The sequence below is a fragment of the Monodelphis domestica genome, chromosome 8 (genome assembly GCF_027887165.1).
Source record: "Monodelphis domestica isolate mMonDom1 chromosome 8, mMonDom1.pri, whole genome shotgun sequence".
In the NCBI taxonomy this organism is placed as follows: domain Eukaryota; kingdom Metazoa; phylum Chordata; class Mammalia; order Didelphimorphia; family Didelphidae; genus Monodelphis; species Monodelphis domestica.
In genome coordinates, this window is record NC_077234.1 from 260,317,764 (window position 1) to 260,330,728 (window position 12,965).

At 33.6% G+C, this 12,965-nt stretch overlaps 1 protein-coding gene across 16 annotated transcripts in view; it reads right to left on the reverse strand.

The window, feature by feature from the left end:
* ROBO2 (roundabout guidance receptor 2) overlaps positions 1-12,965 on the reverse strand; it is a 608,856-nt gene that overhangs the window by 268,354 nt on the left and 327,537 nt on the right. For all 16 annotated transcript variants that reach the window (XM_056807276.1, XM_056807277.1, XM_056807269.1 and 13 more), the window contains exons 3-4: positions 4,657-4,814; positions 3,880-4,000 (exon numbers count right to left, since the gene is read on the reverse strand). In XM_056807276.1, coding sequence (XP_056663254.1) covers positions 3,880-4,000; positions 4,657-4,814 — 279 coding nt within the window. The remainder of the gene's footprint in view (positions 1-3,879; positions 4,001-4,656; positions 4,815-12,965) is intronic.

The following is a 12,965-nucleotide window of genomic DNA, read 5'->3' on the forward strand; positions in this document are numbered from 1 at the left end:
TGAACTAATAAATAAGACTGGGAACTGGTACTTTGAAAAAAACAAATAAAATAGATTAAGTACAGGTTAATATAAATTTAAAAAAGAAAGAAGAGAATCAAATAAACAGTATCAAAGATGAAAAGGGTTATCTCACTTCTAATGAAGAGGAAATTAAGGTAATTATTAAGAACAATTTTGCCCAATTATATGGCAATAAACATGACAATCAAGGTAAAATGGGTGAATATTTACAAAATTATAAATTGCCTAGACTAACAAAGGAGGAAATTAAATACTTAAATAATCCCATCTCAGAAAAAAGAAATTGGACAAGCCATCAAATAACTTCCTAAGAAAAAATCCCCAGCACCAATTAATTCTAATACTATACAAACTATTTGGCAAAATAAGCAAAGAAGGAGTCTTACCAAATACTTTTCATAATACAAATATGGTGCTGATTTCAAAGCCAAGCAGACCAAAAAACGAGAAAGAAAACAACAGACCAATCTTCTTAATGAACATAGATGCAAAAATCTTAAATAAAATAGTAGCAAGAAGGCTTCAACATGTTTTCATGAGGATTATTCATTATGACCAAGTGCGATTTAAACCAGAAATTCGAGGATGGTTTAATATTAGGACAACCATCTACATAATTGACCATATCAATAATCAAACCAACAGAAATCACTTGATTATCTCAAAAGATGCAGAAAAAGCCTTTGACAAAATACAATATCCATTGCCTATTGGAAACTCTAGAAAGTAATAAAATAGATGTGCCTTTCCCTAAAATGATAAAGAGTATATATCTAAAAGAATCAGCATATATCATCGGCAATCTGGACAATTTAGAAGCCTTCAATATAAGATCTGGAGTGAAGCAAGGATGCCCGCTTTCACCTCTATTGTTTAACATTGTACTATATATGCCAGATTAGCATTTAGAGAAGAAAAATAAATTGAAGAGATTAAAGTAGACAATGAGGAGACTAAAGTATCATTCTGCAAATGATATGATGGTATACTTAAAGAATCCTAGAGAATCAACTAAAAAGCTAGTGGAAATAATTAACAACTTTAGCAAAGTTGCAAGGTACAAAAGAAACCCACATAAATCAGCACCATTTCTATATATTTCCAACCATACTCAACATCCAGAGTTAGAAAGAGAAACTCCATTGAAAATCACTCTCGACAATATTATTTAGGAATCTATCTACCCAGGCAAAAATAGGAATTATATGACCATAGCTATAAAATATTTTTCACACAAATAAAACTAGATCTAAATAATTGGAAAAACTTTGATTGATCATGGATAGGATGAACTAATATAATAAAAACTACAATCCTGCCCAAATTAATTCATTTGTTCAGTGCCATACCTATGAAACTACCAAAAACATTTTTATAGCATTAGAAAATATTATATCAAATTTCATCTAGAAGAAAAAAAAATCAAGAATGTCAAGGGAAATATTGAAAAAAATGTGACAGAAGGGAGCCTAACAGTACCAGATCCTAAACTGTATTATAAAGCAGTGGTCATCAAAACAATATAGTACTGGCAAAGAGACAGAAGGATGGATCAATGAAATAGAACAGGGGTAAATGACCTCAGCAAGTTAGTATTCAGTAAACCCAAAGATTCCAGTTTTGGGGTCAAGAACTCAGTATTTGACAAAAATTTCTGGGAAAATTGGAAAACAGTATGGGCAAAACCAGGTCTAGATCAATATCTCACACTCTATACCAAGATAAATTCAAAATGTATAAATGACTTAAATATAAGGAATGCAATCATGAATAAATGAGGTGAACATAGAATAATATACCTGTCAGATTTGTGGAAAAGGAAGGAATTTAAGACCAAGCAAGAGATAGAGAACATTACAAAATGTAAAATGAATAATTTTGACAATATCAAATTAAATAGGTTTTGTACAAACTAAACCAATGTAACCAACATTAGAAGGAAAGCATCAAACTGGGGAAATATCTTCATAACAAAACCCTCTGACTTTGCTTTAATTTCCCAAATATATTAGGAACTAAGTCAAATGTACAAAAAACCCCCAACAACAACAACCAAAAAAAAAAACAGCCATTCCTCAACCAATAAATGGTCAAGGGATAGGAATATGTTGTTCTCAGATGAAGAAATCATAACTAACAATAATCACATGAAAAAGGCTTTCTAAATCTCTCCTGATTAGAGTAATGCAGATAAGAACAACTCTGAGGTACTACCTCATACCTAACAGATTGGCCAATATGGCAGTAAAGGAAAGCAACAAATCTTAGAAGGGTTGTGGCAATTTTGGGACACTAATACACTGCTGGTAGAGTTGTGAACTAATCCCACCATTCTGTAGAACAATTTGGAATTATGCCCAAAGGGCTTTAAATGATTGCCTGCCCTTAGATCCAGCCATACCACTGTTGGGTTTGTACCCCAATAATATAATTAGAAAAATACTTGAACAAAAATATTTATAGCTGTGCTCTTTGTGGTGGTCAAATATTGGAGAATTAGGGGCTGTCCATCAATTGGGGAAGGGCTGAACCAATTGTGGTATCTGATGGTGACAGGGTACTGTTGTGCTGAAAGGAATAGTGAACTGAAGGATTTCAAAGTGAACTGGAAAGACCTCTTAGATACAGAACCAGGAGAGTATTGTACACAGAAGCTGATATATACTGTGGCATAATCAAACATGATAGACTTTTCTACTAGCAGCAATGCAATGACCCAGGTCAATCCAGAGGAATTTATGAGAAAGAATGCTATGAACATCCTGAGAAAGAACTGTGGGAGTAGAAATGCAGAAGAAAAACATATGATCGATCACCTGGTTCACTGGAGATATGATTGAGGTATTATGAATGATATGCCAATAGGTCTTGAACAATGATACATGTATAACCCAGTATAACCCAGAATTGCTTGTCAGCACCGAAGAGAGGAGGGAAGAAGGGTGGAAAAAAATCATGAACCATGGAACCATGGAAAAATATTCTAAAGAAATAATGAATTATTTTTTGACCCTTGCCCCTCCTGTCTTGGAACAAGTACTTAGTTTTGATTAGGTGAAAGTAAAGGGTTTAAAAAATCAATAACTAAAACTGAATGACTGATACAGACTTTTATAGCACATCTCCCCTGTGTTTGCTCAATCCTTAGACTTAATGCCTAATCATAAATGCAGATCATTGTCTAGCTTCCGATAACTCATTCAAGCCCTGGCAGCTCTGAAATCAAAATGTCTTTCATGATCACAAATTTCTGTTTAAATGTGGTGTACAAAATATTAAGTCATAATAAATCTAGAGTATATGCAAATGAGACAAAGGAGGAAAATGTCTTTGGCATTGTTTTTTGGGATATTAACAGAGAATACAACCCACTTATATTTTTCATCCTTATATTAGCCTCCCCTCCTAATCCACATCCCTAATTTTAGAAATGAGGAAAATGATCACCAGAATGATTATGTGACTTTGCCCACAGACTGTATGTCTCTGTACAGACATAGCCTGAATTTAAACCCATTACTCTGACTCTAATTCATTCCTCTTTCCATCTAACAGAATTGCTTTGCCAAAGATTTGATAAACAGATAGACCAAAAATAATGATTAAGTAAATTACAGAATCCCAAGTAGGGTATTAAGGTTTCTGGTTCTCTTGGTCAGGAATCTCAGATTCACTCTAAAGCAATGCCAGTTACACACCATGTTGACCATAATCTTATTTATAGAATCTTCTCATTCAAATTGCAGACAAGTCAGAAAACTATTTTCTTCAATTTGTAAACTCAGCCTTGTCGTTTTTATTCGATCAACTATTTATAGTCAATGAGCAAACAATCATTTTAAAAGGTGGCCTTACCAAAGACAGTCAGCTCTGCTGGGTCACTGTCCCTTTCTCCCACCATGTTTGTTCCCACACAGGTATACATGCCGGCATCGCTCTTCCTAGTGTTTGAAATCATCAGTTTCCCACCACGGATCTGTATCAAAGAAAACGAGAATGTTCATATAAACACGAAAATCTTTCTATCATTTCAGAGACCACAGAGGGAACCTGAATGTTGTGGGGGTGGGGGTATATATGTGTGGGTGGGCATACATATATATATATACGGGGGGATGTATATAGCAATTTTATGTGAATTTTGGTATTGTTCCCAAGAGTCAGCATACTTTAAGGAGGAGGGAAAGAGAGAGACCACTCGGGTCAGGATGGCCTCTGTAGGAGTAGTTTCTCTGGAACATGAAGTTTTGGGACTCTGTGTAGGCCCCCTAATGTCAGGGCCCCTATACTTTCTTAGGAGGAGAAACTACAGATGAATAGTTCATCTGTGTCAGAGGCTAAAATGTCCACGTGAAGTGCTCCATATCCTGATGAAATAACAGATGCAGACTAAAATGATTAATTTTCTAATGTTTCTAATGTTTTTTTCTAAACTTACATCTTATTGTTAATGAATGATTTTCCATCAATACATCTTGACATTTTAAAAGAAATATCATGAGTCATTTTCATTTTACACATTTAAATCATAAAATGCTATTCATTTTTAGAGCTAAAATCTGGCACAAAACATCCATCTTTATAAAACCTTAATAGGTATCCGTCGTTAAATGGCATTTCAGTTGGACTCACACTTATTCTCTCTTCCCTGTCATCTATTCGAACTTTGTCTTTCTTCCAATAGATGGCGGGCTCTGGATGTCCTCGGGGAGGTTGGCACTCCAAGATGGCGGGCTCCCCAGCTGCCACAACAACATCTGTGGGATTTTGCCGGAAGTCATCTCTTAATACTGAGAAAAGAGAAGACATTTTTTTTTCAAAATCTCATTGACCAGGATTTTTCCCTTCTGAAATATCAGCAAAATGTGTTACCTGAGATTCATCTCTTTCTAGTAAAAAACTGCCAGGTGCTTGTCATGGGCAAATCACTGTTCTGGCTGTTAACATCAGGAAAAACAAAAACGGCAACCAAACATTTCCAGAAAGTTGGGGAGTAGTTAAGTGCATTTTAGATCCCAGGAAAGAGGCAGACATCAGAAACCTCTAAAGAGCCTTTCTCGTGTCAAAAATACAGATGGGATACATGTTGTTTTCATTACACGTCTGTAGCTAGTCATTGTTCAGTCCTTCAACACACCAGCACCCACATACAGAGGGCTTCATTTTCATCCATTCTGTAATTCCACCTGCCAAGTGACATCTGGATAACGTGCCATACAGAGGAGGGAGAGCCTGCAGAGCAGTTGTGTTAGTCTGACAGTTCCCTCTTTTCATTGAGAGCAGCAGGTTGGACCTCAGTTGTAACCTCTGAAAATCTGGCATGCCTGATCCTCCAACTGTCACCGCAATGCTTTTGCTTTATTTTATTTCATGTTCTGCTAACTAGGTAAACTACCTGGAGAAGTCATTCATCTCAGAATGGATTGGGGATTTGCAACTTTATTAGCTAAGTAGTGATTTTTAAAAGATACTTAATTTCCAAACTGAAAAGTTTTGAAAGACAAGCTGATATACCTAATGTCATGTCTACCTGTCTTCTCTGTTTGTTGATAGGCTTCTAGACTTGACAAGTTAGGTATTCCACAGAATCAAGGGGGGAAACTGCTCATGACATAAAAGTCTGAACACAAAAGTAAGCCAAGAGTAGGTTTCTTAGATAATCATACTCCTGTGAATTGAGATTAGGTAAACTTGATGTTAGGGTTCATAGTCCCACGATAAAGTCCGCTCTGGTATGATGTCTGGTCTCTAAATCTCTGAATTAATTGTCATTTTCCAAATGAATAAATGTTCACATAATGAAAATAGCTTGAGAGACAATTGAGAATCTGAGGGCTATCCATGTGGGCTACATAGCCTTTTAATAGTTTTTCATCATACAGAAGTTATAACTGAAAGACTTGAAATATTGCCTCCAATTGAAGGAACAATCAAGAAGACCAGCACAAATCGCTCTTTCTCATCATGTAAAGTTAACTTATTTACTTTTGCTGATAATAAAATACCTTCAGGTTTAACACTTAGAAAACTTCTTTTCTGTACTTTCATCTTATAAGAAAAATTTTGACGTCTATGTGTAAGAATTTGCTTCTGAAATGGGCTGAGGTATGTGTACTTTAAATGTGATGCTCAGCTATGTGGTTATAATGTTTTTCCTTCTATGAAATAGATACACTACTATTAACTTGTATTCTGGTAATTAATTTGTATTCTAATACCTCAAAAGCTGCCTACTCAAAATATAACAATGTGCAAAAACATGGTAACAGGGTGGTGAGGACCTTTACAATATCTGCGACTGGCAACAAATGGTGTTTTGGCAGTGACCCAAATTGTTCCAAAATGACACATCTGGCAAGCTGTCTTTAGAATTACTTTCCTAAAAAAATATACCAAAAAAGAAACAAAAGCTACTAATGCAAATCATCTTCGTATACAATTCCATTCTGACCAAAACGGTACAAATGACTGAAAATAGCATTCGTTGACTTGGGAAACAAAGATTAAAAACAACACAAAAAGAATACTATAGCAGCATAACAAGATGAAGGGCATGGGTTGCTATTGTTGAGCAATAGAACATATGTTTGAAGCAATTAGACAAAAAAACCTTTCTCATTTGCAAATGAAGCCAAGAAACCCACCGTCTACTATAATTTTATGCTTGCAGCCTACTCATCCCTGAAGTAGAGGGTGGATAAAGATCCCAATTATGGGCCACATCCTTTTGCAATTTACAGAATAGCGGGCTAGTATGGGCTTTAGAAATTGACTTTTATTTATTTTATGTCTTTATCTCATTCTCTTGATTTCATCTTTATCTAGAGAGCCAAAACCCTAAATAAAGAAGGGCATCAATTTAAAGTTGCTATAAAAAGATCAAATCTTGTAGGAATGTTGATACAAAAATGCTTATGCATTGGCAAAACTAAGATGTCAGTCATGATTGTCACTGGGTCACTAAATTTGAATCTCTCCAATGCTTTCCATTCTATTTGATCTCTGTAGTTTATATCCCCTTTTTTTACAATTTTGCTCTGTATATTTTGTGACCAAAAGTTTTATAATTTACGCTGATATATAAATATATCAATACTAATCACTATAGAATGTATACACCGATAGTCACATTTATATATGTGCATACTAACAAAGGCTGGACCCCTTTCCAGAATCTTTGAAAAAGAAAGAGCTAGACCAGAAGAAAGTATGTTCAATACTATCAATTGCTTCCAAGAGATGAAGGATGAGAGCATTGGAGTAGGCATTTGTTTCAATAATTAGTTATGAAATCTAAGATGATTTTAGTTTTCGGAAAGATGATTTGTTATAGTAAAGTCTCAAACTTTACTGAGGGGAGTAAAAGATTCTACTTAAGAGATAGATTAGCTATTGCGATTGCATGTAATGTCACTTTAAGTTCAGGGAACCTCATTTTGTTCATATGTAAAATGGAGCTAATAAAGCTTAGAGTACTTAGTTAATAGGATTGTTTAGAGAAAAGGAGTCTGAAAAACAGCATGTAGTAGTGTGTCAATTACTTAGTCCTTTTTTTGATCTGGTCTAACTCTGTAACAAAGGTAGTGCCCATGTGCTTGTAGACATTTGAGTATATTAATATTAATCTGGCACTGATTTGATTTCTCTGGCATTAGTAAATTTTCTGTCTGTTGCATGTTAATTTTGATGTCATTCACACATGTATCAGTTCACAGTTCCACCAGCAGTGTATGAGTGTCCCAGTTTTACACCATCCTCGTTCTATCATTCTGTTCCCTTTAGTTCTTTTCTTAATGCTTTGGTTTTTACAAATGGATATGAATCTAAGGATACAGAAGTTGTATCACGTAAAGAGTACATTTCAATGACTATTAGAGATATTGCAGCAGTTTTTGGTGTGAGGAAACCAAGTGTTTCAAACCATTCAAGTTTATAATGCAGCAATCAGTCACTTTGAAGAACAAAAGCAAACACAGTTAAAAACCAAAAAATAATGCCAAGAACTGACAAAGTCTTGCTGAGAGCAAGCCTAATTAGATCTCAGAAAACAATCAAAGAGATTCAGATGGAATTGACAGATGGGAAGGGTTCTCTGCAGTGAACAGTCATCCTCAACATGGAAGAACAGTGAGAACAGTAAAAACAAATGAACAATTACTAATAATTACAATAAAAAAGTGGTTGTAATTGAAAACATGAAATACTGAATATTGCAATTTTTAACTGATGAAAGTCACACTTTCATTTAAGGCTGCATCAAATGTTGAGCAAACAATTTCAAGTGAATGTAAAATTTTTCAGTCTCAATCAAGACTGGAAAAAAAAATCTTCCCCCAAATAATTTGGAGATGATTTTTAAAATGTCCAATGGATCAAGAAGTCTCTTCTTTGAAGTAATAATGAACTCTGATAAATATTGTATGCTAAAAACAGAATTTTAATAAAATGTGATCACTTCCTAAACTGGAATGGGTAGTACAAAGTATGCCACAATTCATAAAAGGTTATAGAAATTATAAAAGAAATGAAAGTAAACATGATTCAGTGGTTTGGTGAACTTGAAAACCTATGGGGGCTCTAATCAAAAATCGACTTGGAGAAATGGACCATTCATCAAAAGTAAGGCTAATGCTATGTGATTTTCTTTTAAAAAAATTGTTCCTGATGAAGAATTAAGATTGGCAATATCTTGTGAAATGATTGACAAATGAGAAAAAACAAATGGGCAAAAACAGAACATATACCACGTTAAAAATTTTGAATATAAAAATTGTAAGGTTTTTTTATAAACCATTAATTTGTCAATATTCTCAATTCCTCAAGGTCCCTCATTTCATACATATAATCATTTGTCAAATTTTGTTACTCCCTCCACTTCTCTTCCTTCCTTTATCTTTGAGTTTAGTGCCTTGTCATCTCTTGCCTAGATTATTGCTAAAGACTCATTTTGTCTTCCTAACTAATGTCACTCACCACTCCAATTCATCCTATATATGATTGCCAAAGTAATCTTCCCTAAAGTATGGATCTGACTACTTGACTTCCCTAATCATCAACTTCTTTTTTAAAATTTTAAAGTCCTTCCTTCACATAACTGTTTTCAACCTCAATTACTGTCCCTCCCCTAAATTACTGTACCGCCCAATTCTGTAATCCAGTGAAACTGGCCTTTTTTGACCTCCTTGCCATTTGACTGGCCATCACAAATACCTAGAATACATTCCCAACTTACATTTACCTATCCTTCTTTAATATACAAATCAAACACCATTCTTTGTATAGCTTTTTTCATAGGCCTTCAACTACTAGAAACCTTCCTCATAAATTCCCTTGTATTAACAATTTTGGATATATTTATCCACTTTATATTTCTGCTACCTATCTAGCCATCTAGCCATCCATCCATCCATCCATTCATCCATCTATCTTCTTATCTTCTCCTCCCCTCCTTGCCCCTAGAATATAAGCTCCTTGAAAGACAGGTGAAAGAAGGAATTCTTTCTTTTTTTTTTTTGGTAGTTCTTATATACCCAGAATGGAATACACTATTTTGCACATAATAGGTGCTTAATACTTATTGATTGATCAACATATTTAAGAACTCTAATTTGTGTTTATTAATATGTACATTACATATTAAGGATTTTTTCTTATTTGCTCTATATTATTAATATTATTGTATATATAAACCATCCCAGGAACAGTTTCAACTGGTATCTACTTTGTACATATTCACTTAAAAGTGATTTTGACTTGAAAGCCAATTTTCTTTCACTGTTTTTACCATTAAGAATAGAACAACATTGACGTATCATTTGGACATGCTTAAACACATTGGCAGAAATAGTCATACAATCAATTTATTCCTCACTTCAACTCTTTACTTTTGTGTATACTCCACTTTTATTCCAGTCTCTCATTCCTCCCATTTCCCACTACTTGAGACATTTAATATAAAGTAATACCAAAATTGATATACAGATGGATTCAAAAGATACAATATATAGAAACAGATATAGATTTAAAGATATAGAAAGAGGGAAGGCATAGAAACAAATGTGGCTACTAAAATAATCCTTTTTGTGTCTTTGATAATGTTCCCCCCCACCCCAATTACATGTAATGACAATTTTTAACATTTTTTTAAATTTTGAGTCCCAAATGGTCTCTGTAATTATGTAAAACATTTTCCAATAGTAATCCTTTTGTGGAAGAAAATTTGAACAAAAAAAAAGATAAAGAAATTGATATTTGGTATGCTTTGGTATCAATTCAGATTTCATCAGTTCTTTTTCTGGCAGTTCTTTTTCTGGAAGCAGATGATATTATTGCTTTTGGTCTTTGGGAGTCTTGGATCATGGTACTGCTAAGAATAACTAGGTTATTCAAAATTGTTCTTTGTACAATAACTGCTCTTCTGCATTCAGTGTTCTCCTGGTTCTGCTTACTTTACTAAGTATCAGTTTGTTTAAATATTTCCAGGTTCAAATACCAAAATTGTATTGTCTCACTTTCCAATTCTTTTCAACCACAAAAAAAAACTGCTGTAAATATTTTTAAAATATAGGTCCTTTTCCTTTTTTAAGCTCTTTGAGATATAGATAAAATAACAGTATTTCTGGGCCAAAGGTTATGAACAATTTTAAAGCCCTTTGTGCACAGTTCTAAATCATTCTATAGAATAATTGGAACAGTTCATGGCTCCCCCAACAGTGCATAAGTGACTCAATTTTCCCACATCACCTCCAACTTTTTGTCATTTTCCTTTTCTGTCATAATAGTCAATCTTATAGATGTTGTGTGGTTGTTTTACTTGCATTTTTCTAATTAATAGAGTATTTTTCACAAGACAATAAATAGCTTGAATAATTGTATAATAACTACTTGTTCATATCCTTTGACAATTTATCAATTGGGGAATGACTGGTACTCCTATACATTTTGCTCAAGTCTTTATTTGTTTGACAAGTCAAAATTTACTTGAAAGTTACTGTAAATTTTTTCACTATTATGATTACTCTGCATTACCCTCCCTTCTATTTTCCCTTGTGTTTATACTACTTTATTTCCTTTCTTCCGTCCTCAAAAGGGTTTTGCTTCTGATCACCATCTATCCCAAATTTCACTCTGTTAGAGCCCTTTACCTTAAGTCTCTTGTCCCCCTACCTTTTTACTTTCTTGAGTAAGATGGATTTCTACCCTAAATTGTGTTTGTAAGTTGTCCCTTTTCTGAGCTAAATCTGATAAGAGTAACATTCAGGAGCTCTCCTCTTCTCATTTTCCATTTTCTTCTCCATTGTAAACGCTCTTTTGCATCTCTTTTAAATGAGATAATTCATTCCATTCTACCTTCTCCAAATACATTGCTTTTTCACATTCTTTATGTTTTTAAATGCCATCTAATATTTCCCTCTTCCTATGTTATATTCCTTCTAAATGCCCTAATAATGATGAAGATCCTAGAAGTTACAAGAGTTACCTTTCCATATATGGATTTAAAGAGTTTAACCTTATTGAATATCTTTAGATTTCTCTTTGCTATATATCATTTTTCTGCTTCTCTTTAGTTTTCTATTTAAGAGTAAACTTTTACATAGATATCAACTTTTCATCAGGAATGCTGGAAAGTTTTTTGTTTCACTGAATGCTCACTTTTCTCTTTGAAGAATTATAAACAGTTTTGAAGGGTAGGTGATTCTGGATTAAAGTCCTAATTTATTTGCCAACCAGAATATAATATTCCAGACCTCTGATTAGTTAATATAGAAACTGCTAAATCTTATGTTTTCAAAAGCAAATTTTTCTCTCTCCATTGTTGCTTTTTTTTTTTTTAACATTACTTCTCAGTGACCTGGAGGTCAAATACTGCTGAGTAAATTCAGGTATAGATAAACCCTCAGAGAAAGGAAGTTAAAGAACCAAGGAACCAAGAATAGGGGAAACTGATTCCACAGGCATTGCCCCCCTGGATGGCCCAGACAAATTAAGAAACTATGATTGATTCCTGAGATATGATATACGAGAGTTATGGGTGGAGGAAATTGCATTTTAACCCTACCAAATCTATGCCTTATCTCCAATTCTTTTTTTTTTTTCAGTGAAATCACCATTTTCCTAGTCAATCATGTAAAAAATAAGTCTTTTTTTCATTATCAGCAAGTGAATTTTATTCTTCCTTCAAAATATCACTTGGACTTTTTCCTTTTATTACATACCTCTCCATTCACAGCCTTCATTAACTTTCATTCAGATTATTACATAAAGGTTAAAATGCTATTTCTTTTTGGGACATATTTACTTGTAGCTCTGGTTCATGAAGTTGAACCTATATACATATATATATGTTGATGAACCTATATATTGATTAATTAATAACTGATTGATTAATAATCATTTCAGAACATAAACATGTTAAAACTTATTTTGAAAAAGAAATTGATGGAAATGGTTTTTAAAGATTTTAATTCTTATTTCTTCATCTTAAGTCATAAATAAGTTGAATTGAGAAATTCAGAAATCTCTAGGTACAGAAAATACATTGCATTAGTTCACACTAGCTGGAAAATAAATGCATAACAGATTACTTTATAGTCCATATCTAATTTTAAAGATTGAATAAAATCTCCCACAATATTTATGAAACATTTATATGATATGAAAGAATTCTTTTTTTAAGTGTCCATTTTCATTAGCAGAGGCAAACTGGTGGATTTGGAGTACTTAAAGTCATAAAGTTTAAGTCTTTCCAAACCAATATTCATATTATGCTTCAAAGCAAACAGAAATCTAAACCAAACAAGAAAAAGTCATAAGACTCTCCTACTGAAACAACTCAAAAGGTAGGCACAGTCCATCTATCTTCATGGATAAAGGAAGAGGAACCCTCACCCACCTAGCATGCAGGGACCTGCAACAATATTTGGCTGACTGTGTGAGCCAAC